General features: G+C 44.2%; 1 protein-coding gene across 7 annotated transcripts in view; it reads right to left on the reverse strand.

Annotated features, from left to right (window-relative positions):
- Positions 1–27,952, reverse strand: part of bcas3 (BCAS3 microtubule associated cell migration factor) — a 458,753-nt gene that overhangs the window by 264,453 nt on the left and 166,348 nt on the right. For all 7 annotated transcript variants that reach the window (XM_015952051.3, XM_054743434.2, XM_070543406.1 and 4 more), the window contains 3 exons: positions 14,099–14,199; positions 3,182–3,378; positions 2,021–2,115 (listed from right to left, as the gene is read on the reverse strand). In XM_015952051.3, the coding sequence (XP_015807537.3) occupies positions 2,021–2,115; positions 3,182–3,378; positions 14,099–14,199 (393 nt within the window). The remainder of the gene's footprint in view (positions 1–2,020; positions 2,116–3,181; positions 3,379–14,098; positions 14,200–27,952) is intronic.

The raw sequence follows: 27,952 nt of genomic DNA on the forward strand, positions 1-27,952 counted from the left end.
CACACACACACACACACACACACACACACACACACACACACGCGCGCGCGTGCAAGTTAATTTTTCTATCCATATGAGGACTTTGTATTGACTTCCATTCATTTTAGGAACTATATTTATGCCTAACCCTTACCCCAAACACAACCAGTCATCGTAGTCGTCGTCGTCTTCCTCCGCTTATCCGGGTCCGGGTCGCAGGGGCAGCATCCCAACTAGGGAGCTCCAGACCGTCCTCTCCCCGGCCTTGTCCACCAGCTCCTCCAGCAGGACCCCAAGGCGTTCCCGGACCAGATTGGAGATGTAACCTCTCCAACGTGTCCTGGGTCGACCCGGGGGCCTCCTGCCGGCAGGACATGCCCGAAACACCTCCCCAGGGAGGCGTCCAGGAGGCATCCTGACCAGATGCCCAAACCACCTCAACTGACTCCTTTCGATCCGGAGGAGCAGCGGTTCTACTCCGAGTCCCTCCCGAATGTCCAAGCTCCTCGCCCTATCTCTAAGGCTGAGCGCCGCCACCCTACGGAGGAAACTTATTTTGGCCGCAATCTCGTTCTTTCGGTCATTACCCAAAGCTCATGACCATAGGTGAGGATTGGGACGTAGATCGACCGGTAAATCGAGAGCCTGGCTTCCTGGCTCAGCTCCCTCTTCCCCACGACAGATCGGCTCAGCGTCCGCATCACTGCAGACGCCGAACCAATCCGCCTGTCGATCTCCCGATCCCTCCTACCCTCACTCGTGAACAAGACCCCGAGATACTTAAACTCCACTTGAGGTAGGACCTCTCCCCCGACCCGGAGTCGGCAAGCCACCCTTTCCCGGTCGAGTGTATTCCTAAACCTAACTAACAAAAACTTGATTTACATTTTACCTCTAAACCTCACCCTTAAACCTAAAACAGGGGGTCCACTGCATTAGGACCGGGTTTTGGTCCTAATACGACCCATCGGTTATCAGTAGATTAGTAAATATGCCAATTTTGGTCCTAAGTAGGATAGTTAAACAAGTACACACACACGCACACACACACACACACACACACACACACACACACACACGCACACACACACACACACGCACACACACAAACACACACAGATAGGAATCACTTCCATCCCTCGACTCACCTCAGTCACTGACTGGCGACAGAAAAAGCACAGATATGATTTTTGTTGAATGGAACGAGACAGATGAAGATGAAAAACAAAACAATAGTTTGTGTTAAGATTAAAGGTGGAGTGGGTGGAGCGTGTATGTGTGTGTGTATGTGTGTGTGCGTGTGTTTATGACAAGTGAGGAGAGCTGCCAGGTAGCTGCTCTACTTCTCAGAAACTCCAATAAAAACTCTCCACAGTGCTTCCTGAACCCCAGACCCGTAAATCTGCCCAGAATGAGATGGACACACAGCTGGCTCAGAGACAACCTATCAGATGAGTCCAATACTTAGAACACACACCTCTCTGAACATTTTTGACACCTGAGCGAAGACATTAGTTTAAACTGCGTGTCAACTCCAGGTCAGATCAGATGAATGATGACGTAAAAGATAAAGCCTTGTCTACATCCTTTATCACACCAGGAAATGATGTCACACAAAAGGTGATGATCTGCTGGGCCAGTAAGTATCTGCTACTGTGCTCACCAACACAAAACTCCCACAAACTGACAAATAAAATGAAAATAGATGTGCATGTGTGCAGGTTGTTGTGCTTCAACCCCAGACCTTTCTCATCACAGCCAAGTAAACCAGAACCCGTTAAATAAGATTTAGAACGTGGGTTTTCGTTGCAGGCAGATTGAACAAACCCCATGATGCTGTAGTGTAGCCCTTGTGTAACAGGAAGTAAAGGTGATCACAAGAACTGCATCATTAATAACAACAGCCACAGCTGACATGAACAATGAGACACGGGAACAGCTTCAGATGATGAGGGAGGTGAGGAAGATACTCCAACACACAAACAGGAGCATAGACAACACGTTAACACAAGGAAAGAAGACACATGCAGGCTGATCCTACCTGCAGCGTCCAGGATGTTGGACTGTCCTCGGCGGTCTGTCGCCAACCTGGATGAGCTGGGCATGGTGACAGGCTCCGAACGAACTGGCTGGATTCTGAACACATGGGTTGCATGTATGAAAATCATACGCCCACCAGTGGCAGGTCTAACTCCCACTCGGGAGCACATGTTTGTACAAATGCTTCTTTGGATTGAGATTGCCTCCAAATCCAATTAATTATGGCGCGGTATGGGGGCCAAAATTAAGACTACTGCCCACCAGCAGGAGGCTATATAAATTCTGAAGCAAACTACCGACCTGATTAATGATAAGCTGGCGCCGGTAAATGAGAGGCTGGCGCTGCTTACTGAGAAATAGCACCTTTACCGGCGTTACTAATAGATACGCTAGGGACTAGCAGCCCATGGCTGGTCATTGACTGGTTCACACACTCCCTCTGCTGTCTATTAGCATGGATAGGCTAACGTTAGCCAGGACGGGCTGGTGTTAGCATTGGAGAGGCTAGCCATTAGCATGCCTAGGCTGGCCACTAGCTGGATTTCCTACCCCCTTGACGGACCTTTAGCATGGATAGGCTGACAATAGCATTGGAGAGGCTAGCCATTAGCATGCCTAGGCTGGCCACTAGCTGGATTTCCTACACCTTTGATGGACCATTAGCATGGATAGGCTGACATTAGCATCGGAGAGGCTAGCCATTGGCGTGCCTAGGCTGGCCACAAGCTGACTAGTGACTCTCCGAGACATGCTAATGGCTAGCCTCTCCTATGCTAATGCCAGCCTACCCATGCTTAAGGTCCGTCAAGGGCATGGGAAATTCAGCTAGTGGCATGCCTAGGCACGCTAATGGCTAGCCTCTCCGATGCTAACGCCAGCCTATCCATGCTAATGGTCCATCGAGGAGGTAGGAAATCCAGCTAATGGCCAGCCTATTCCTCAGTAAGCAGCGCCAGCCTCTCAGTTACCGGCACCAGCTTATCATTAATGCGGTCAGTAGTTTGCTTCAGAATTTATATAGCCTCCTGCTGCTGGGCAGTAGTCATAATTTTGGCCCCCATACCGCGCCATAATTAAAATACACCCTGTTACACTTCACTGCTGTGCATTGTTATTACTGCTATTTAGTTAATGTGTGTTATGTTGAGTAGTGTCAAAGTACCTGAGGCTGTGCAGGTCCAGGTCATCTGTGTCAAAGTCCAGGAGCGGCTGCTGGACATCAGTGGGGCCCTGAGACTGAAGCACTGAGGATGAGGAGGAGATGACTGTGGTCTGACCCGATGGGTGGATGGTCTTAAACTGAAATTGTGGACCCATCCAGAGTCGTCTGTGAGGACCCGTATGGGTCACAATCTCCACCTGAAAATGTTAACATGGAAATAATAAACAAGTATGAAAATCAACACAACTCCGGACTCTGTTTCTTCTGCCTGTTCATGTCAGGATCATGGCCACAGGCCTGACAGAAAAGAAATATGTCTGTCTGTATGGATTCATTGGTAAAAAAAAAAAAAAGGTAAATAGTCCGTATTTTATATATCACCTTCTAGAGTCCTACAATCCCCCAAGGTACTTTACAACTTAATCAGTCATTCCCCCATTCACTCCCTGGTGGTAATGAGCTACACTGTAGCCATAGCTGCCCTGTGGTGCACTGACAGAGGTACATGGATGTATGGACAGATAGAGGTACTTATGCACTTTATTTAGAAAATGGGTGTATTTGCTTTTTCTTTACAGCGTATGGTGGACTGCCCCGTTGACGGACATCCGTAGAAGTGAGTATGATGTGTTGTTTGTTGTCCAATAGCATGCAGAGACAACTGGAAAGACAACCGTAGATCCCGCCCCATGACTGAGATCTGGGTTGTGGTCAGACTATATAATCACATATATAGCATGGTTTTCCAGGCTAGCAAGTTGCAGCTTTAATATCTAAACCTTCCATACGTATTTTCACTAAGATGATTGTAGAGCTAGTCATAGAAAGCCAAAGTACTTCTGTCAGATGTTTCTATGGTTATTGAAGGAGAAATTTGGAGGAGGTTTTGACCGCCAACTGATACTGACCGTGAGCTGAAGCACTCGCACGAAGGGTCACAAACCTCAGAATATATTAGGAAATTACCGAACAATCTCAAATCCCAACCAAACTCCGAAACACTCAAAGATAATCTAATGAAGGCCACTGATGGTGCAATGTAATCCACAAGGCACTACTTGGTGTAATTTAATACAGATTATATGTTTTGAGCATTTGTCCCTCCACTTAGTTACAGAGCCCAGTCACTTGGTTTCTTCCCACACCTTCTGTAGGAGCTTCCATGTTATATGTCATCTGGAAGCAGGCATTTGATTGGCTTCTCCTAAACTTAATGACAGTTAAACAGATCATCTCAGGGGTGTGCAAAAATATGAAGACTTGAACATTTTAAGACAGAGAATATGCACCACTACAGGCACTCTGACAGAGAGGCTTACAAATACTGATTTGTGCAATGGATAGTTTTGCTTCTGGCAAACTATCATGGCAGATATAAGCCTCGGCCTCTGCAAGCTAAGTGGGTTGCATTTTAACCAATCAATTATGCATGCACTGGAATTATTGATGGTAAAAATGTAGTGGCTTACCTGTCGACATGAGAAATAAGTGCTGTGTGGGTTAACCAAGCTGAAACAACCAGGGTTGGTGTACCAATTTTGTCATACTCTATCTGGTAACTCTGGTATTATTTCTGCACATTTTAATATTAAATAAAAACAAAGTTTAAAATATGTCAAAGAAACAATTCTGACAGAGAAGTTAAAAAAATGGTGAACACTTGATTATTTTCAGTTTAATGGTCTAAAATTAATATTTGATAAAAAAAAATACATATTTTTTATTGGAGATGGACGTCCAAGTTGTTTTAACCACATCTAAACCTTCCAAGGCAGATTTAAAGATCACCACTAGCTAACTGGATAAAAGTCAGTCTAAGACCTGGTCCAAATGGAAAGTAGTCTTTTAAATAGCTTATTTCTATAAAAAATACTCATAAACACTATTACATAAAGACCGTAGATGGATGATGCAATCCATTCACGCAAATCCACTTTTAATGGTCTTTGTAGATAACCTAGAAGCAACCAGATCAGGTGTAGCCCCGCCCTGTGTCGAGTCTACACATTTCGATCAGGAATCTCTGCAGCAGAAACCGTCTGAAAGAGGGAGGGCTATCTGGTAGAATTTTTGGTGCTGATTGGAGGACGTACAAGGTAGTGCCCGGCTGGCACTGGCTACCATATTTATCCTTTAGCCAAACACAGTAACAACTCAAATGACGATTACCATGTGCGCCCGGAAAACAACTCGCTCAAGCTTCATTCATTCACTCAAGCTGCAATTACCATGTCTTGTGATTTCTGTCAGATTTGTGAGAAGAATACGTGTATAAAGGGCAGGGTTTCCCCAGTGCTCCAGAAGCCTGGCGACCGCCAGGTTTTGATTGGTCGACTGCCAGGCTAAGCGTGGTCCTTTCTGGGGGAAACTCTTAAAGGTGTTTTAAGTCCAACAGTTATGTTATTCAAACCTGCTAAAGTGACCAAGCAAACATTCGGACGTTTAACGATCGTTGAAACAGCGTCAAACCGAAACGTTCCGTCATGGTTGAAAATGAAAGTTGAACAGACACCTTTTTTGGCCATGACATTGTTTCAATTGGATGTTTAATAATTAAAATTCAGGCTTCATATATATATATATATATATATATATATATATATATATATATATATATATATATATATATATATATATATTCATATATATATCATTATTTTAATAAAACACCATTAGTGGAAACTAAACACCTTTCCATATGCCATTTTAATAGTAAAGTCGTATGTCTCTGACTGGATTCGAACCCGGGTCCCCAGCGTGTAAGCCTTACCAATTGAACTGTCTCTTTGACATGTACATGATGTTACCTAGTAGACGTACACTTACAACTAATTCACAACATGCAATATGTTAAACTACATGTATCTAGCTGTCAAAATAGCAATTATACATGTAACTGTAGATATGTACAAATATATCTTGATGGATTTTAAGGGAATTTTCAGTTACATAATGTTTTAGCAAATTTAAGACCTCGACCATGACCTTTTTTGGCCGTGGACCCCACACTGCCATCATGACTCATGTTTGATGTTAGCGTCAACCGGCGTGGCCATGTTTGTTTCGCTTAGCCGGGCGCTTGATTCTATCGTGAAAACTGAGTCCCACCCTACAGCATGGTACACACACAACTGGTCTGGCATATTTTAGGCCGGAGGTCGGACGGTTTGAACTGGAGCAGTACAAGGTGGATTCTCCTCTCTTTGGAAAACACCAAATCTCGCAAGAATTCATCTAGCAGCGCAGGGTAACATTTTAGAGACGCAAAATATGTCTGTCTCTGCTCAAATGAGACACACTTACAATCCCTCTGAGTACTGCGACAGAAAGGTGGTGGATGATCTGAAAATCTGGCCAAAGCTACTTTCTTAACTCAACTTCCTAAACAATATTAAAAGCTCCAAGGCTTATCAGAACCTACATAAGGTTGGTTGTGTTTTGTTAAGAGGTTGGACACAACCTTATTTACTTAAGCAGACGTAAAGCTGAGTGGGAGCCTTAAATTCCTCATCACCAAGCCTGGGTTTTAGTTTCTTCCATCTAACCAATGTTCAAAGTTGAGGGGAGCAAAGGGGAGCCCACCTGAGCCCGCCCCGAAAGGGTGACAGGCTCCCCTGGAAGCCCTACAATTACATACTCAGGGAGAGCCTGAAAAAATATCTTGGTTCTACTTATATTACATTATTTACATTTATTTTATTTATTTATTTTGCCTTTATTTAACCAGGTTGGTCCCATTGAGATACAAGATCTCTTTTGCAAGGGAGACCTGGCCAAGACAGAAAGAGCAGCAGCACAAGTTACAACATTAATACATTCACTTTTAAATACATTTCCACATAAACTCAATTAAAACATGAACACACTGATAGTCTGGATTCCAATGACCTAATCAGTCTTATTCTTGCGCTTGATCAAATGCTGATTGAAGATCCTGAAATGTCTTTGTAGAATTTGGGGCAGAACAATAAATAACTATCATCTGCATAAAGATATAATTTAGCATTATGAATACTTAGACCAATGTTATTTATGTAGAGGGTGAAAAGTACTGGACCAAGGATTGATCCCTGTGGGACTCCCTTATACAGCTGAAGTTCCTCAGAAACAGCACCATCTAGCTGTACAACTTGGGTCCTGTTTGATAAGTAATTTTTGAACCATCCTACAGCCTGGTTAGAAAAGCCAATTTCTACATGGACTCTGCAGGGATTCATTTGAGCGGAGAAGGGAAAGTGCTCATTGTTTTTTTTTTTTTTTTTTTTTTTTTTTTTTTTTTTTAACATTATGTTTATTGAAGTTTATAATACAGAACACTCAAGAATAATAGTACACTTAACATGGGATTTATAGTAAAGAACATAGTCCTCAAAAAAAAAAAAAAAACCAACAGTAATAAACAACAAAAAAAAAAAGAAAAGGGGAAAAGAAATATATATATATATATATATATATATATATATATAATCAGCACCAAGTATCACTTTCCAGATTAATTCACTTCATAATGTCTCAGAAACTCGATTAGAGGTAACCATATTTCTTCAAAATATGCCCCCTTTCCCCTGACAATATAAGTAAGTCGTTCCAATGTAATACATGATGCCATCTCCTTGACCCACATATGGCTTGAGGGTACATCCATTTTCTTCCAATACAAAGATATTAAGCGCCTCGCTTGCAGGAGTCCAAAATCAATTAACTTTATCTGTCTGATGCTAAAGTCACAGCCCTTTGGATATATACCCAACACACACAATTTTGCTTCAACAGGTATACTTGCTCCAACAATCTTCGATAAAGTTTGCGTGATTGATACCCAGTACTGTTGTAATTTTGGACAGCTCCATACACAGTGAAGCAGAGTGCCCTTCCCATCTAAACATTTACTGCAGCTATCTGGAATGACAGGTGACCAGCGATTCAGTTTGACTGGGGTTATGTAAGTTCTCATCAACCACTTATATTGTAGAAGTTTCATCCTCGTATTAATTGATTGTCTTTGGGCTTTTAAACATGCAGTTTCCCAGTCCACCTCCTGTATCTCCTCTTGGATGTCAGCTCTCCATGCGTCCAACTTGTCAATGGCAGATTCCTTATCATGTGTTAATAGAGCTGTATAAACTGAGGAGATATGACCTCTACCCGCTGGCATTTGAAGTATAACATTCTCCAAGTGTGATAATGGTGGCTCAGAAACAATCTGTTTATATTTTGACATAATGAAATGTTTAACTTGTAAATATTTAAAAAAATGTTTTTTGGGGATGCCGTATATTCGGCATAGCTGATCAAATGTAAGAAAACTGCCATCCTTATAAAGATCTGCCACCTTCTGTACACCTTTATCTGCCCAGATTTTGAAACCCCCATCCGCTCTTCCTGCTTTAAAACATATGTTACCCCAAATAGGTGTGAAACGAGAGATAGAAGACTTATCTCCCATATATTGATGGGCCTTATACCAAATATCTATTGTGTTTTTTAAAAAGGGGTTATTTGTCATTTTTTTTAAATTGTTTAAGCTTGCAGAATATAAATACAAATTCAACTGAAGATTTGTTACTGATGTTTGCTCAATTTGTAACCAGGCCGGGGGTGTCTCAGTGGAAAAGTAAAACATGGCTGACCGCAGTTGTGCAGCCCAGTAATACAGTCTAAGATTAGGGAGTTGTAATCCCCCTCTGTCATACGGCAGGTACAACAAGCGAAGTCTTAGTCTAGGTTTTTTGTTATTCCAAATAAATCTATTAAAGATACCATTTAGCTTATCAAAGAATTCTTTTGGAAGAGGCAGAGGAAGTGACTGGAAGAGATATAAAAATTTTGGCAATATATTCATTTTAATCATGTTAATACGGCCAATCACTGATATGGGCATTGTCATCCATTTATTTAAAGATTCCTCTACTTCACTTATCAGTGGATCATAGTTTGTTGCTACAATGGCATCAATGTTTGGGGTGATTTTAACTCCAAGATACACAAATCCTTCTTTTGCATTAATAAACGGGGTCTGCATAATAGGATTTAGCCTTTCGTCCTTATTCAGAAATAGAATTGAGGATTTTGAATCATTTATGTTATAGCCAGAGAATTGTCCGAATACCTCCATTTGTTGAATTAATTTGGGTATACTAATGGACAGCCTAGTCATAAACACTATCAAGTCATCAGCATACAGAGCCAATCTATGCTCCTGATCTCCTAACTGGACACCAAATATATCAGTTCTCATTCTAATTGTCATCGCCAGGGGTTCTATAGCTAAGATAAATAGCATTGGAGATAATGGGCACCCCTGGCGAGTGGAACGCTCCAGTGTGATGGGGTTAGAAACTATGTTATTTGTTAAAACATTAGCTTTAGGATTTGTATACAAAAGTTTAACCCATTTGAGAAAATTGTTTCCTAATCCATATCTTGGGAGAACAGTAAATAAATATGACCACTCTATTCTATCAAAAGCTTGACGAGCGTCAAGTGATAATAATGCTGTATCTTTAGCATCAAATTTCTCGTGAATTATATTTAGAACCCTTCTTATATTGTGAAACCCTTGACGTTTTGGCACAAAGCCATTTTGATCGTTATGAACCAAATATGATATATAGGGGTCTAATCTTCTTGCTAAAACTTTACAAAGTATTTTAGTATCAACACTCATCAAACTTATTGGTCTATATGATGAACGCTCTGCAGGGGGTTTACCAGGTTTCAGTATCAAAGTAATCATTGCCTGCCTCAGAGTGGGTGGGAGAGTCCCATTTTGATACGCTTCTTCATACATGTTAAAAAGTGGAATTAATAATTTGTCTTGGAAAGTTTTATAAAATTCAATCGGGAAGCCATCTGGCACAGGCGTTTTACCACTGTTAATGCTTTTGATAGCTTGAGATATTTCCTCAATAGTTAGACGTCTGTCTAATTCCTGCTTTGTGTTTTCTGTTAGCGTCTGAAACTGAAGTTGATCTAAGAATATGTCCTGTTCTTCTGAGGTTTGAGCGCATTCTGATTTATACAATTTTTCATAAAATTCTCTAAAGCTGTCATTAATTTCCAATGGATCTACCGTTACATTCCCTGAGGAGGTCTTTATACTATTAATTGCTCTTTCACTCTGCATTTTCTTAATTCTCCATGCCAAAAGTCTACCTGCTTTCTCTCCTTGGTCATAGTAAGATTGCTTCAGCCACATTAGACTTTTTGCTGCTGCATCAGATGATAATTTATTATATTCAGTTCTCAAACTTAGCAACTCACTTTGTTTTGTTGAGTCATCGCTAACGTTTAATTCTAATTCCAAAGATTTAATCCGTTTATCCAGGGTTTCCATTCGCTTTCTTTGCTGTTTATTCTTTGTACTCGTAAAGCTAAGAATTTCACCTCTAATATATGCTTTGAATCCTTCCCATCTCACCGAGGCAGAGGTTTGATCTGTGTTTAACTCAAAGTAGTTTTCTATATTCACCTCTATAAATTTAACAAATTCCGGATTTTGCAGCCATTTTGTCTGAAGACGCCAGTGGGGGGGGTTATGAATAAACTTTCCTAGATGGATACTCAATGAGACAGCCGCATGATCACTGATCACTATGCTATCATACTGACACTGTTTGATCCTTGATAAAAGTTCCCTTGAGACAAGAAAGTAATCTATACGCGAGCGGGATTTATGTATACTTGAATGACAGGAGAATTCTATTTTATCAGGATTTAATTCCCTCCACACTTCTACCAAATTGATATCTAATATAAATTGATTTATTAGTCGTCTGGTTTGCGCTTTATATGCATCTGAGCCTGTTGAGCGATCTATACTCGGATTAAGAGTACAGTTAAAGTCTCCACCAATTATATACAGTCCTTGCAAAGCAGATATAGTAAGAAACAGATCTTCAAAGAATTTGGGCTTATTTTCATTTGGGCCATAGAGACTCACCAAGTTTAAAGTAATAGAAAGGATGGTACCCTGAGTGATTATATATCTACCAGCAGGGTCTTTTATTATTTTCATCAGTTGGAATGGTATGCTTCTATGAATCAAAATAATTACACCTCTCGCATAATTATTATATGATGCATGGATCACCTGACCAGGCCATCTGTTCCTCACAGACTTTAATTCACAGTCTGTCAAATGTGTTTCTTGAAGAAAAACTATTTTTGATTTCAATTGCTTGATCCTGCTTAGAGTCTGCTTCAGTTTGATTAATTTCCTGAGACCCCTGACATTCCAACTAGTAACTTTTATATCAGAGAGATTACAGGTATATGGTTGGTCCATACTTGGAAGTTTTGTTCTGTAATATTAAGATAACACGTGATGCTGGTGTCGAGTAAACGAAAATAACAAGTGAACTTTGAACAAAATAAAATAGAGAAGAGAAAATAAAATAAAATAAAAAAATAAAAAATAAAAAATAAAAAAAACTGGGATTGACCCATAACACAAGTCCCCCCCCCCCCCCTCCCTTATTCAGAATAGTAAACTAGGGGCTGTGCTATTCCACTACTAAGGGGGAATAGCTGAACTATGAGCACCCAACCCAGCGCAAGCAACAGTAGTGTCCGTCAACCATGCACACACCATATGCAAAGACATAAACATAACAAGCCCACATGTGTTAACATATCAGATCCACGGCCGTGTCCTTTTAGTAACTTACAGAATCCCTCTTGAAAAAATAAAAATTAGACCAAAGTAGATAACATTGTTGCAGTCAAGATGAATTTAACTGAGCGAAAGTACAGATTTCTTACAGCCCGTCTATCAGCTACGAGCAGTTGGTTTTGCAGTTCAAGGAGTGAAACACTCACCGCTACAGTTAGTCCTGTCCAGTGTGTCTATAGTGAAAATCCCTGGCCTCCTTTGGAGATGAAAACAGGTGGATCTTCCCATCGTGGAGGATCCTCATCTTGCATGGATTATATTGAAACCCGCGGAACATTCCTTTATCGGCGAACAACTTTCTGATCGCGTTGAACTCGGTTCGCTGCCGGATGGTCTCAGCTGAGAAATCCTCGGCAAAGAAGAGTGCGTTTCCATCGTGTTTGATGTTACTGTGTTTTGTAAAGCGGAAAACAAACTCCCGATCTTGGAAGTTCAGAAATCGGATGAGGACAGCTCTGTGTTGGTTTGGCTTTGGAGGTGCTAGAGTACGGTGAGCCCTCTCAATAATGAACGATCTGTCGGTCTCAAGCCAGCGCGGTAACATCTTCCTTATAAACTCCAACAGTGGTAGCTGACCCTCGGCGCCCTCCCGGAGGCCAAATAGCCGCAGGTTCTTCCTTCGGCCCCGGTTCTCCAGGTCGTCGGTCTTTGCCTCCAGGTAGGATATCCGTTTCATGGCCTTGCTGAGATCAGCCACGCTCTTTCCCATGAGCTCCTCCGCCGACATTATTCTGTTTTCAGCTTCCTCCAGTCGTGTAGCGTTTGCAGCAACATTTTGCTTTACCTCCGTCATGTTTTTCTCCAAAGCAGCAACTGACTTCGTCATTTCGCCCATACGGTTATCTATGCTGTCCAGTTTAGTTCCGAAAACACTGAACTCGGAGCGCAATGAGCGAAGTTCAGCTAACACCGTGCTAAGCTCACTCATGCTACTAACGCTAGCAGCTCCCTCGTCGTCGTCAGGCGTTGCCAAAGTATCGGTTTTAACTGGTTTTTGGGAGCCACGTTTTCGGGTGAAAATATCACAGTCCTTGAGATTAGTCGTTTTTGACATTTTCCAATGACAGTTAAGTTTCTAGTTTTGGGTTGTTCTAAGTCTTTAGTGCAGGTTACACGGAGCAGCCACTTTATGCTGCCATCTTGGTCCACGGCTCCATAGCGCCCCCAAGTGCTCATTGTTGGTGTGCTCCTGGCAACTGCATCCTGTGCACGGCCACAGTAACAAATAATAATAATAATAATAATAATAATAATAATAATAATAATAATAATAATAATAATAATAACAACAGCAGGCAAGAAATATAATTAACACATGATCGTTTATGTTGGCTCATATCCTGTGGTGCTTTCTGGGGGAATCCCAAGGCGTTCCCTGACCAGCTGAGAAACATAGTCCCTCCAGCATGCCCTGGGTCTTCCTTTAGGTTTCCTCCCAGTTGGAAGTGCACAGAGAATCTCACCAGGGAGCCGTCCAGGAGGCATCCTAACCAGATGCCCGAGCCACCTCAACTGGCTCCTCTCAATGTGGAGGAGCAGCAGGTCTACTCTCAGCCCATCCCGGATGACCAAACGTCTCACCCTATCTCTAAGTGAGAGCCCAGCCACCCTACGGATAAAACTAATTTTGGTCACTTGTATCTGTGATCTCATTCTTTTGGTTACTACACAAAGCTCGTGACCGTAGGTGAGGGTAGGAACATAGATCGACTTGTAAATGGAAAGCTTCGCCTTTCGACCCAGCTCTCATTTCACCACGACAGATCGGTATAATGCTTGCATCATTGCAGCAACACTCCGCTTGTTGACCTCACACTCCATCTTTCCCTCATTCATGAACAAGACACTGAGATACTTACCCCTACTTCACACTGGAAGCATATGCGGCATGGAATGGCAGTAGAACGTCACTGCTTCAAATATAATCCTTTTTAGTCTATGGAGGTGATTCAAAACGGCTCATTTATTCCCAGAATCGTTCCAGAAGTACAGCAGTGTGCTTTTCATGGCTTTAATCATGGCAGTGGAGAGGAACAACATCATATCACCCAGGAATAAGGTGTATGGTGTTTCTAGAAATCTCTTCATTCACAGTGAAACATAGAAAACTACTCTAAATGCTGTCATTACAACACACAGGCTGATGAACGTCTACAACACGTGGCACTAAACCACCATCAAACATCAGAAGAAGATATAATTTGATTTAACCAAAATGCATTTAGACTATATAAATGCCTCACCTGGGAGAGCCACTCCTCATCATCGGGGCTACTGTGGTCCGATTCAAGGCTGTCTGATGACTCATGGCGTGTGACTGGACCTGGGTTTTCTGGTGGCATCCCTGAAAAAAGAATGAATGATTTTGGATGTTTTAAACCCGTCAAAAACTGTATTGATATCTTACAAAATGTACATTAGTCTGAGTCCCTCAGTGTGTGTCTGGGAGAGAGACAGACGGGCTCCAGCAGGCCTGAATGAGCAGCAAGTAGAATGAGGTCTAATGTGTTGAATCAGTCTTCGGTCTCCCACCTCAGGGAGGGGATTTGTTTAACACAAGAATAGCTAATAAACTTGTCAAGAGCTCATCTGGATCACAGGAGGCACTGCATCTTCACACACACACACACACACACACACACACACACACACACACACACACACACACACACACACACACACACACACACACACACACACGCACACGCACACGCGCACACACACACACACACACACACGTCAGGCGTTCACACACTCTTGATGGAGGTAGTAAGATGTTTAACACCTCTGCAGTCAAGACCATGGCTCTCGACCAATTATGGCTCTAGATCTTTTACAGATACTCCCCTAAAACAGGTACACAGGAGAGAGGAGTCAGCCATTCATCCAAGCTTGAGGCTGAGAGAGATGCCTTTATGAGATGAAATGAGGTTGTCCATCTCTTCATATGAGACAAGACCATGAATCCAATCTGCTGTTAAAGCCTCTATAGTGAATCTGTAAAAACAAGCTAGGCTGTGAGTGTATACACGCTGACAAAACACTCACCCCTCCCCTCAGGTATCTTCCCCACGTCCACTGGAACCAGAAACCCACAATGCCAGAGGTAATGAGAGAAGGTTAAACACCAGTCACTGCTTTCTATGTCCAAAGGTGTTTTTCTTATTGCGCCTCTGGCAGTTTGTCCTAAAGTTAAAGTGGTAGCAGCCGACTGTTTCTCCTGATATTATTGAGCAGGGAACCTCTCACACCAGTGGTGTTCTGTAGCTAAATAGGTGAGTGTGTGATGAGTGGAGGACCAAGAGAAGTGTAGCTTTTCCGCAAGACCAACAACTGCTCTCACACAATGTACAGCGGAGGAAATGTTTATTTGACCCCTCACTGATTTTGTGCCTTTGTCCAATGACAAAGAAATGAAAAGTCTCAGAACAGTATCATTTTAATGGTAGGTTTATTTTAACAGGGACAGATGAAAGGTGACAGTGACAAAGGAAAGATTCATAAAATGACTTTAAATAAAAAACTGAAACTGATTTGCACTTCATTGAGAGAAATAAATATTTTACCTTCTAACAAAATGTACTTAATACTCAGAGGCAAAACCCTTGTTTGCAAGCACAGAGGTCAAATGTTTCTTGTAATTGGTGACCAACTTTGTGCACATTTTAGAAGACATTTTGGTCCATTCCTCTTTGCAGATCATCTCTAAATCCCTATGGTTTCGAGGCTGTCTCTGTGAAACTTCGAGCTTCCTCTATAGGTTTTCTATTGGATTAAAGTTCGGAGACTGACTAGCCCACTACATGACCTTAATGTGCTTCTTCTTGAGTCACTCCTTTGTTGTTTTTGCTGTATGTTTTGGGTCATTGTCGTGCTGGAACACCCATCCACAACCTATTTTCAGTTTCCTGACTAAGGGAAGGAGGCTGACGATATGTGGCTCATATCCATTTTTCAGTTGATGGGGTGAAGTTGTCTTGTGCCCTTAGAAAAATATCCCCAAAGCAGAATGTTTCCACCTCCATGCTTGACGGTGAATATGGTGTTTTAGGGGTCATAGGCAGCATTTTTCTTCCTCCAAACATGGTGAGTTGAGTTAATGCCAAACAGCTCAATTTTGGTCTCATCTGACCACAGCACCTTCTCCCAGTCACTCTGTGAATAATTCAGGTGTTCATTAGCAAACTTCAGATGGGTCTGCACCTGTGCCTTCTTGAGCAGGGGGACCTTGTGAGCATTCCAGGATTTTAATCCATTGCACTGTAATGTGTTTCCATTGGTATTATTGGTGACTGTGGTTCCATCTACTTTGAGGTCATTAACCAACTTCTCCCATCTAGTTCTAGGATGATTTCTCATTTTCCTCAGAATCATTGACACCCCATGAGGTAGGATCTTGCAAGGAGCCCCAGACAGAGGTCTATTGATGGTCAGTTTGTGCTCCTTCCATTTTCAAACAATCGCACCAACAGTTGTCACTTCCCCCCCCCTGAATCCTACAAATGGTTTTGTAGCCCATTCCAGCCATGTGCAGGTCTATAATTTTGTCTCTGAAATCCTTGGACAGTTCTTTGGTTTTTCCCATGTTGGAGAGTTTGGAGTCTGCTTGACTGATTGATTCTGTGGACAGGTGTCTTGTACACAGGTGTCTTTAATAAAGGTGACTAGTTGAGTAGGAGTGTCTAACCACTCTGTGGGAGCCAGAACTCTTAATAGATGGTAGGGGTTCAAATATTTACTTCAGTCAATGAAATACAAATCAGTCTTCTATGTGAAGTTATTTATTGAATTGTTTTTTATTATTTAAATTTTAATTTTGTGTAATTTTTATTTTTGGAGGTTTCAACCTTAATAAAGGAAAGGAAGGATCTTTCATGGCGGTTAAAACGAAGAGTCGGAGTACCCGGCCCGGAGGGTTACCGGGGTCCCACCCTGGAGCCAGGCCTGGGGTTGGGGCCCGTGAGCGAGCGCCTGGTGGCCGGGCTTTCGCCCATGGGGCCCGGCCGGGCCCAGCCCGAACCGGATACATGGGCTCGTCCAACTGTGGACCCACCACCCGCAGGAGGAACATGAAGGGTCCGGTGCAATGTGAATCGGGTGGCAGACCAAGGCGGGAGCCTTGGCGGTCCAATCCCCGGACAAGAAAACTAGTTTTTGGGACATGGAACGTCACCTCGCTGGCGGGGAAGGAGCCGGAGCTTGTGGCAGAGGTTGAGCGGTACCGGCTAGATATAGTCGGACTCACCTCGACACATTGCATTGGCTCTGGAACCCGAGACCTGGAGAGGGGTTGGACACTCTACTTTGCTGGAGTTGCTCCGGGTGAGAGGCGGAGGGCTGGGGTTGGCTTTTTGTTAGCCCCGAGACTCTCTGCCTGTGTGTTGGGGTTTACCCCGGGGGACAAGAGGGTAGCTTCCTTGCGCCTTCGGGTCGGGGAACGGGTCCTGACTGTTGTTTGTGCTTATGGGCCAAATATCAGTTCAGAGTACCCACCCTTTTTGGAGTCCCTGGGACGAGTGCTAGATAGTGCTCCATCAGGGGACTCCATTGTCCTGCTGGGGGACTTCAATGCTCACGTGGGCAATGACAGCTTGACCTGGAGGGGTGTGATTGGGAGCAACGGCCCACCTGATCAGAACTCGAGTGGTGTTTTGTTATTGGACTTCTGTGCAAGCCGCAGTTTGGCCATAACGAACACCATGTTCGAACATAAGGATGCCCACCGGTACACTTGGTACCAGGGCAGCCTAGGTCACAGGTCGATGATAGATTTTGTAGTCGTATCATCTGACCTGCGGCCGTATGTTTTGGACACCCGAGTGAAGAGAGGGGCGGAGCTGTCAACTGATCACCACCTGGTGGTGAGTTGGATCAGATGGCAAGGGAACATGCCGCGTAGACCTGGCAGACCCAAACGCATAGTGTGGGTCTGCTGGGAACGCCTGGCAGAAGAACCTGTCAAGACGGTCTTCAACTCCCACCTCCGGCAGAGCTTTGACCACGTCCCGAGAGCAGTGGGGGACATTGAGTCCGAGTGGGCCTTGTTCCACTCTGCGATTGTCGAGGCGGCTGTTGCTAGCTGTGGTCGTAAGGTGGCCGGTGCCAGTCGTGGTGGCAACCCCCGTACCCGCTGGTGGACACCAGAGGTTCGGGGAGCCGTCAGGCTGAAGAAGGAGGCCTACAGGGCGTGGCTGGTCTGTGGGTCTCCGGAGGCAGCAGACAGGTACCGGATGGCCAAGCGGGGTGCAGCAGTGGCAGTTGCCGAGGCAAAATCTCGGGCGTGGGAGGAGTTTGGTGAGGCCATGGAGAAAGACTATCGATCGGCTCCAAAGAGGTTCTGGCAAACTGTCCGGCGCCTCAGGAGAGGAAGGCAGCAACTCGCTCACACTGTTTACAGTGGGGATGGGGAGCTGCTGACGTCAACTGAGGCTATAGTCGGACGGTGGAAGGGATACTTTGAGGAGCTCCTCAATCCCACCAATGCGCATTCCGAGGAGGAACCAGAGCTGGGAGGCCTGGGGATGGACTGTCCGATCTCGGGGGCAGAAGTTGCTGAGGTAGTCAAACAACTACACAGCGGCGGAGCCCCGGGGGCGGATGAGGTTCGTCCTGGGTATCTCAAGGCTATGGATGTTGTAGGGCTTTCATGGTTGACACGTCTCTACAACATTGCGTGGTCATCGGGGGCAGTTCCTAGGGAGTGGCAGACCGGGGTGGTGGTCCCCATCATTAAGAAGGGTGACCTGAGGGTGTGTTCCAACTATAGGGGGATCATACTCCTCAGCCTCCCTGGAAAGGTCTACTCCAAGGTACTGGAGAGGAGGGTCCGATCGATAGTTGAATCTCAGATAGAGGAGGAGCAATGTGGTTTTCGTCCTGGCCGTGGAACTGTGGACCAGCTCTATACCCTTGCAAGGGTGATGGAGGGGGCATGGGAGTTTGCCCAACCAATCCACATGTGCTTTGTGGATTTGGAGAAGGCTTATGACCGTGTCCCCAGGGGCACCCTGTGGGGGACGCTCCAGGAGTATGGGGTGGGTGGCTTTCTGTTAAGGGCCATTCAGTCCCTTTACCAGAGGAGCGTGAGTTTGGTCCGCATAGCCGGTAGTAAGTCGGACCTGTTCCCAGTGAGGGTTGGACTCCGCCAGGGCTGCCCTTTGTCACCGGTTCTGTTCATCACTTTTATGGACAGAATTTCTAGACGCAGCCGTGGTGTGGAGTGTGTCGAGTTTGGTGGCAGGAGAATCTCATCTCTGCATTTTGCGGATGATGTGGTCCTCCTAGCTTCATCCAGCTCTGACCTTCAGCTCTTGCTGGGTAGGTTCGCGGCCGAATGTGAAGCGGCTGGGATGAGGATCAGCACCTCCAAATCTGAGACCATGGTTCTCGACCGGAAAAGGGTGGCTTGCCACCTCCGGGTCGGGGGAGAGGTCCTACCTCAAGTGGAGGAGTTTAAGTATCTCGGGGTGTAATAAAAATGAACTTGTCATCTGTTGTATAATTGCTTTATATAAGTTATTGATCACTACTGTTTGTCAATCACACTTATCATGAGGATGTAATCAAGGGTAATCATGGTAGAGCCGAACATAATGTGATCATGAGGATGTAATCAAGGTAATCATGGTGGAGGTGTGCAGCTTTGCACGCACATCAGGGAATGTATAAGGAGCAGAGCAGGGCTCAGGGGGTTAGAGCTGCTTGAAGGATTCTACCTGACGAGGTTCATGGATTACATGTGTTCAGTTCTTCACCTATCATGGATTACGTTTTCTAACTGGGGTGTTCAGCTCTCCACCCATAAGCAACGGTAAGAGAAATGTTTTGTTCATGATTGATAACTTGTATGAATGCCGGTTGAATAAAGCCTTGTTGTTCATCTGATATTCAAGTTGTGTTTCATTGTTTCTGGCGTCGACTTGACAACGATCCTGATTAAATAAATATAAAGTGTAAAAAGAGACTTTGAGTCTTTTAAGGTAATTAAAATAAAATAAAACATTTTATTTTAGAACATTTTTGGCGTCACGAACAGGATCAGTCAAGCTATTCCAGCAACAATGAAGTGTTTTTGGAGAAGCAAAAAGGAGCCGAGTGCTTCTGGGGAGGGAACGCCGATTCCCGTGCCGATTCCCGGCTGGGAAACGGAGGAGTTCCGAACCATTGGTGATATGTTAAGGCAGCGCGGTGGACGCCCTGGGCCGTGGGGAGAGTTAAATGGAGTGGTCAGCCCCGCCGTGGTGCTGGACCGTTTGACGCGGATAGAAGTTAAAGAAAAAGCGCCGCTGGCAGGAGTGAGAGATATGATGTGGCTTTTTGCAGAAGCATGGAAAAAACAGGAGTTAGAATTGAGCAGTTGTAGAGAGCGAGCGGCGCAGGAGAAAATCCATGCTGAAGAAGTTGAAAAATCATGCTCAGAGTTTGAGCAGAGAGTGTGTGTGATGGGGAAAGAGCTAAAGCATGCTCAGAATGTTTTGGATAAAACGCTGACTTTTGTGTCTCGAGCGCAAAGGAAGGAAAAGAAGCGACCTCGTAGAACAGGTCCTGCTCAGATCCGGGCGTTTGTAAAGAATGTTGGTGAAGATTGGGACCCGGAGAAATGGAACGGGGATCTTTGGGGGGATGATGAGGAGGAGGAGTGGGCGATTAAACCTGACCCACCACCTCAGCCCTTGTATCCATCATTACAGGGGATAAAGATGTCAGAACAAAGACCTATTACTAGGCGTCGGCGAGAACAGCAAATTATTCCACCAATACTGGTAGATATGGTGGATGATCAGGGACGGCCGGAACTCGATGAGGCGGGTAATATAAGAAGGATGTTACAACAGCAGCCACAACCCGCCCCTAGGCTGCTAACAACGCTAGAGGATTATTCACAAGATGAGTTAAATCACATGAATGGGAAGCTGAAACAGCGCCCAGGCGAACCAACTGACTCCTGGCTTAATCGCCTTATGGAGGATGGCGCGTGTGATATAGCCATAGATGCCGGTGATGCCATGAGATTTTCAGGATTAAGTACTGATGCACAGATAAATGCTGAATACCGGGCTACAGTCCGGGCATTGCCAGCTGATGAAGATTTCAATGTGGGGGATGCATATGCTCTGGCATGTCATGTAATCTATCCTACCACGGCGGACTGGTCTGAGATTAAAGGGCAATGGCAGACAGTGAGAGATGCCATTCAGCGGCTCACCAGACTCACTATTAGAGAGCAAGTGGCTCGAAACGGGGGAGCTGGAGTGGTGGACTGTAACATCTCTAAGGCAACTAGAGATCACCTCATCAGACATGCCCCACCACATTATAAACCCATGGTGACCAGCTTGTTGTTTGGCGCGGCAGACCAGACTTTTGCCGCGATAAAAGATCGTCTTGGCGAACTCACCACGCTGGGTGATTGGTCTGAGACGAGGAGAGAGGAAGCTAGAACTGAAAATAAACCCAGGATTGATCCACATTCAAGGGGTCGTAAAGGGGGGGCAATGGGCCCCTCTAGAACAGATCTGTGGAGGGCACTGCGACAAGCGGGAGTGCCGTTTGAGGAGATTGATGGATTGCCCACTAATGCATTGATGGAGAAATGCAGCCAAATGGGACTGAAGGTCCATTGTCAGTTCAGACATTGTCCTGAAAAGGACGACAGGATGTCTGTGTCAGAATTGGCTGGAATGTTGCAGAATGTGATCAGGGAGGTGGCGTCGAAGCCTGCTGAACCTTCCGCCCCTCCCAAGGAATCTTCAGAGGAGGAGAGTTCAGATGAGTGTTATCAGGTGGCGGCAGTGAAGCGTAGAAAGGAAAAACAGCACCGAAGGGAACATGATGATGAATAGGATGAAGGTCAAGCTCAGGTTGTTGCCAGTGCCTCAGGATGGTCAATAAATGATATCAGACCACATGTGGAATTACAGATTTATTGGAAAAAATCAGTACAGACAGTAATGGCATTGGTTGACACTGGGGCGGAGGCCTCGGTAATTCATGGCAATCCTGATAAAATAAAGGGAAACATTGTACCTTTGACTGGACTTGGGGGGCAGATGTTAGTAGGAAAGGGAGTAACTTTGCCCTTAAAAATAGGAAATCAACCTATTAGAAATTACAGTGTAGTAGTGGCTCCTGCAAAGGAATGGATTATTGGAATGGATATATTGGCCGGAATGACTCTTCATCTGAAACATGGTCGATTTTGTTTTGGTATAAACAGAATCCACACCATTTTGGTAGGCAAGGTCAAAATGACACCTTTTCCCATTCCTGAAGCAACACAGGTGGTATCACAAAAACAATACCGGTTGCCTGGGGGTCAGAAAGAAATTACGGACACCATTAAAGAATATCTGGAGGCAGGAGTTTTGAAAACATGCACCACACGGTGGAATAATCCCTTATGGCCAGTGAAGAAATCAGATGGTTCATGGAGAATGACTGTGGATTATAGAGCGCTGAATAAACATACTCCTCCTTTAACGTCTGCGGTTCCGGATGTTATCACGATTGTGGAAAGGGTGCAGCATCACTCTGGTACATGGTATGCGGTGATAGATTTGGCCAATGCTTTCTTTACCATACCTATCCCTGAGGACAAGATGGAACAGTTTGCCTTTACATGGGAAGGAAGACAGTACACCTTCACCAGATTACCACAAGGGTATTTGCATTCACCCACAATCTGTCATAGGATAGTGGCTGAAAATCTGTCGACTTTAAAGATCCCATCAGGCATATTGCTATCACACTACATTGATGACATCATGATTCAGGGAAACACTAAAGAAGAGGTTGAACAATTGCTCCCACTTCTGATAACACATATGAAGAATCATGGATGGGAGATAAATCCAGCGAAAGTGCAGGGATCTGCACAGTCAGTGAAGTTCTTGGGAATTATCTGGAATAGAGGGGAAAGAGAGATAACAACTAAAGCTAAAGAGAAAATAGCACGGTTCCCAATACCACAGAATAAGACAGATGCTCAGCGGTATATTGGGTTGTTCGGGTTCTGGAGACACCACATACCTCATTTAGGACAGATCTTGCAGCCTATGTACAGATGCACTCGGAAGAAGGAGCAGTTTGAATGGGGGCCTGATCAACAACAGTCATTTGAACTAGCTAAAGAGGCAATCCAACAAGCTGTTTCTTTGGGGAAGATGTTGTCAGGACCAGTGGAGTTACAGGTTTCTGCAGTAAATGATTATGCTAACTGGAGTTTGTGGCAAAAACAAGATAGGTGCAGAAAACCTTTGGGTTTTTGGTCTAGGAAATTGCCTGATGCAGGACAGAGATATACTCCATTTGAAAAACAGTTGTTGGCATGTTATTGGGCTTTGTTGGAAACAGAAGCCCAAACTGTGGGGCATGAAGTAATGATGAGAACACATATACCCATTCTAACTTGGGTCATGAGCAATCCTACAACTCACCGCATAGGGGTAGCTCAAGAGGCTAGCATCATAAAATGGAAGTGGTATGTTTCTGAGAGAATGAAACCAGGAGAAAAAGGAGTATCAATGCTCCACGAGCAAGTGGCAGACGTTCCAGAAATGGATGAAGTGCCTTTTGGGGTAAAACCAATCCAGGATTCTCCTGTGAAACTGGGGGTAAGATGGAGCGAACTCACCCCAGAGCAGCAGGAGCGAGCCTGGTTCACTGATGGTTCCTGTCAATATGTGGCAGGAACCAGGAAATGGAAGGCTGGGGCATTTAACCCTGGTACACAACAAGTTATGGAACTCACAGGGACAGGAAAGAGTAGTCAATGGGCGGAGTTGAAAGCAGTACACATGGTAATAATGGCGGCTGGGGTGCAGGGAGTAAGTATTTATACTGACTCCTGGTCAGTAGCCCAAGGAATGTTAACTTGGATGCCAACTTGGCATGCTACACAATGGAAGATACATTCAAAAGAGGTTTGGGGAGCTGACCTATGGAAGGACATTTGGGAGAAATGCCAAAATATTCCTGTGTCAGTATTACATGTGGATGCTCATACTAATAACAATGATCCTGAATCCCTGCATAATCAGACTGTAGATAAGATAGTGAAAATTCAGGCTGTAAGACAATCAAGTCCTGGATTAGCCAAATGGGCTCACGTTACTGCTGGACATTGGGGTGTGCAGGGAACATTGAAATGGGCGAGGGACAGAGGAATAGATCTCATCATTGATGATATTAAAACTGCCAGAGAAGATTGTGAACCTTGTCAACATCAGAAAAAGAGAATCCCTCGACATATACAGGGACAGATACATCGAGGTAAACAAGCGGGACAGTGTTGGCAGATTGATTTCATTGGACCATTGCCAAAAAGTAAAAACTGTAAGTATGCATGCACAGCCGTGGATACGGTGTCAGGGGTACTGGTGGTGCATCCGTGTCATAACGCCAATCAGGAGGCTACATTGAAATGTCTGTCATTAATAGAGACCTATTATGGACTACCTTTGCAGGTTCAGACTGATAATGGTACCCATTTCACTGGAAATAAGATCAAAGAATGGGCAGAGAACAACGCGGTAGAATGGATCTATCATGTAGCATATCACCCGAAAGCTAGTGGACTCATTGAGAGAATGAATGGGTTACTGAAAGAGAAACTAAGGAAACTATCGGTTACTAATTCTTTGGACAAATGGAGAGAAAATCTGACTAGGGCAGTACATCAGTTAAATAACAGACCCGTGGGGGATGGAGTTACTCCACTGATGCTAATGGTTGCCAGGGCAGGAAGGGAAACAACTTCTACTGACCCTCCTATACGAATGTGGAAACTAACTTCTGAGGCAGAACTCCCTGTTAGAGCAACTGCGGGCTCTGTGGGATTAGATCTTAAAATCTTGGAAAGCATCACTTTAGTAACCAATAAAGTGACAGTGGTAAAAACAGGATTGGGAATTCAATGTCCACCAGGAACTTATGCTCATGTGTGTCCAAGAAGTGGTTTAGCTTTGAGGGGTCTAACCATTTTAGCTGGGGTAATAGACTCAGACTATCAAGGGGAAATAGGTGTGGTGTGTCAGCATACAGGTAAAGAACCGTTGGTACTGGAAAAAGGAGACAAGATAGCTCAGTTAGTAATCAAACGGTGTGTAATGTCCAAAGTTGAAGAGATTACTAAACCTACCACTATCACTCAGAGGGGTGAAACTGGGTTTGGATCATCAGACTTTACTGTGGGGGCAAAAGTGTGGGTGGAGCAGCTCAATGGTCCTCCCAGAGCTGGAGAGATTATTGCACAGGGAAAAGATGCTGTGGTAAGTGTATTGTTCCCCGGAGAGGAAAAATGGATTAATATTCCGATAAACAAATGTTACAGGAGAGAAAATTAATGCTTGTCATTCTATCTGCAGTTTTGTATGTATCCCATAGGCGGGTGTCTGAGTGACGGTGGTTGACTGGGTCCCCTTCCCCTACAAAAGGATTGAACCCTTGTCGAGGCGATGGATGGGCTCCGCGGACCTGGTGGTGTCGGATGTTTGGTCATCGTCCTCCATGTCCTCGCTGTCATCGCACTGAGGGCACATTTCTGTTGGGGGCTCACGGAAGGACAAGTGTTGGAAGAAGGGGTCATGGGCCATCTGGAATTGGTTAGCAGTATGTCCAACCGCACTCAAGGCACATTCACATGCAGAGCAAATGACGCTTGCTACTTGGGAAACCTAACATCTACCGGTAAGATGTACCGGTGCAGAGGATGTCTTAAATTCCGAGGAAGGGTGATCAGCCCGGGGGTGTTGGTTCAAGGATCAACAGTAACCTTTAATTCTGCAGCGCACATCTGTGCATACCATCAGGGGAATGGTACTTGCATACAAAATGGCACAAATTGGAGTATGAAGGTTGATCACGATTTCTGGATCAGGAATGGAACTGTAATCACAGGAGGACACGCCTATTTGTACATATTCTGGGTGCTGCCCGACACAGCTAGAGCTACGCAGACAGCTGTAGCTCCCCTGGTTCACACTTGTCAACAAATGGGACAAATAAGGGTAGCCGAATATGTGCGATGGACTGTGAAATTCCCTCCTATTCCGCCTTGCAACAGGAGGAGGCGAGCATGGTATGACACCGTGCTAGGAGGAACTGGAACTTTGTATGGTCTGGCTAACACAGCAGACAATGAGGTAACACGAACTATGCTGTCCAACACTGGAGAATACACTGCACAAGCTGTCACCAAGACTGCAAGATGGATGCCTTCGACTGTATCTAGTCAGTTAGAAGGAAGTGATGTGTGGAAAAGTGTATTTAAATGGAATCTAAAGCTTTGGAATGAAACTTATGATGCATTGCATAATTTGTCACACATAGGTAATTGGACAGTCTGTTCCTTGCAGACTATTCATGCTGAGACACAAAGAAATAGGTTTCAAATACAGGTAATGAGTAATAACTATCATGCATGGCGAACATTATGGAACATCAGTAGTTCATTATGGCTACAGCCACATGCAGAAATGACGATTTGTAATAAATCTATGTGTACTGGATACTGGGATCAGTATAATATGACATCAGTAATGACTGTGTGTAGATATCAGATACTGCCGGTGATAACCACTAAAGGGTTTTGGTATCTCCATGTTAGTGGAGAGTGGTGGGATGTTAAAACAAATCGAACATATGAAGTAAAACACTGTGATGAGACTGATAAGGGTTTAGCCTGCCCATTGGTAAAAGGACATAGCAATCCATGTTTCACTGATTCAAGGGTCGTACTCTGTGATTGGACGGTCACACCCCCAGAGGAACAGTTTTGGCAGGTGGGTCCTAACACCTTATGCGTGGCTACAATGACCAATTCCCCACAGGTACCTTCAGTTCCCTTTTCAGGTTGTCTCAAGGGTATACATATGTGGGAATGGAATAACGTGACCTATTGGTTGAGTAATTACACTGTATCTAGTCGGCTGACTAAGATACAATGGGAGGTTTTACACTCCCCTTGGACACTCTCACTGGAACGATTCAAATGCGCATTGGATGGTTCCACTGAAGTGGCAAAATTGATTGACTCTCATAGGTCCAACCTTTCCAGGCTCATGGTGTCTACTCTTGTGGCACAAGGGGAAATAAAACATGTTGCTACATTGATTGAACAGGCTTCCGCTCATCATTGGTGGGATATATTTACAGGCATGTCGAGTACCGCTAATAAAGTGCTAATTCCACCTATGATTGCAGCATTAATTATAATCAGCATTCTAACATTGTGTAATCTTATTATTTGTTGGTATGTTATTCGATTAAGAAGAGAAATAAATTGGGTAATAATGCAAAGACTACGATGAAAATTAAAGTGGAACTACAAGGTATGTTATAAATGACTTTGGTTTTGATGGGGAAATGGTGATGGATATGTTACATAAATTAGATGAAAAGTTCAAGAGTGGAATGTAATAAAAATGAACTTGTCATCTGTTGTATAATTGCTTTATATAAGTTATTGATCACTACTGTTTGTCAATCACACTTATCATGAGGATGTAATCAAGGGTAATCATGGTAGAGCCGAACATAATGTGATCATGAGGATGTAATCAAGGTAATCATGGTGGAGGTGTGCAGCTTTGCACGCACATCAGGGAATGTATAAGGAGCAGAGCAGGGCTCAGGGGGTTAGAGCTGCTTGAAGGATTCTACCTGACGAGGTTCATGGATTACATGTGTTCAGTTCTTCACCTATCATGGATTACGTTTTCTAACTGGGGTGTTCAGCTCTCCACCCATAAGCAACGGTAAGAGAAATGTTTTGTTCATGATTGATAACTTGTATGAATGCCGGTTGAATAAAGCCTTGTTGTTCATCTGATATTCAAGTTGTGTTTCATTGTTTCTGGCGTCGACTTGACAACGATCCTGATTAAATAAATATAAAGTGTAAAAAGAGACTTTGAGTCTTTTAAGGTAATTAAAATAAAATAAAACATTTTATTTTAGAACACGGGGTCTTGTTCACGAGTGAGGGTAGGAGGGATCGGGAGATCGACAGGCGGATTGGTTCGGCGTCTGCAGTGATGCGGACGCTGAGCCGATCTGTCGTGGTGAAGAGGGAGCTGAGCCAGAAAGCCAGGCTCTCG

The sequence above is a fragment of the Nothobranchius furzeri genome, chromosome 13 (assembly GCF_043380555.1).
Source record: "Nothobranchius furzeri strain GRZ-AD chromosome 13, NfurGRZ-RIMD1, whole genome shotgun sequence".
NCBI lineage: Eukaryota > Metazoa > Chordata > Actinopteri > Cyprinodontiformes > Nothobranchiidae > Nothobranchius > Nothobranchius furzeri.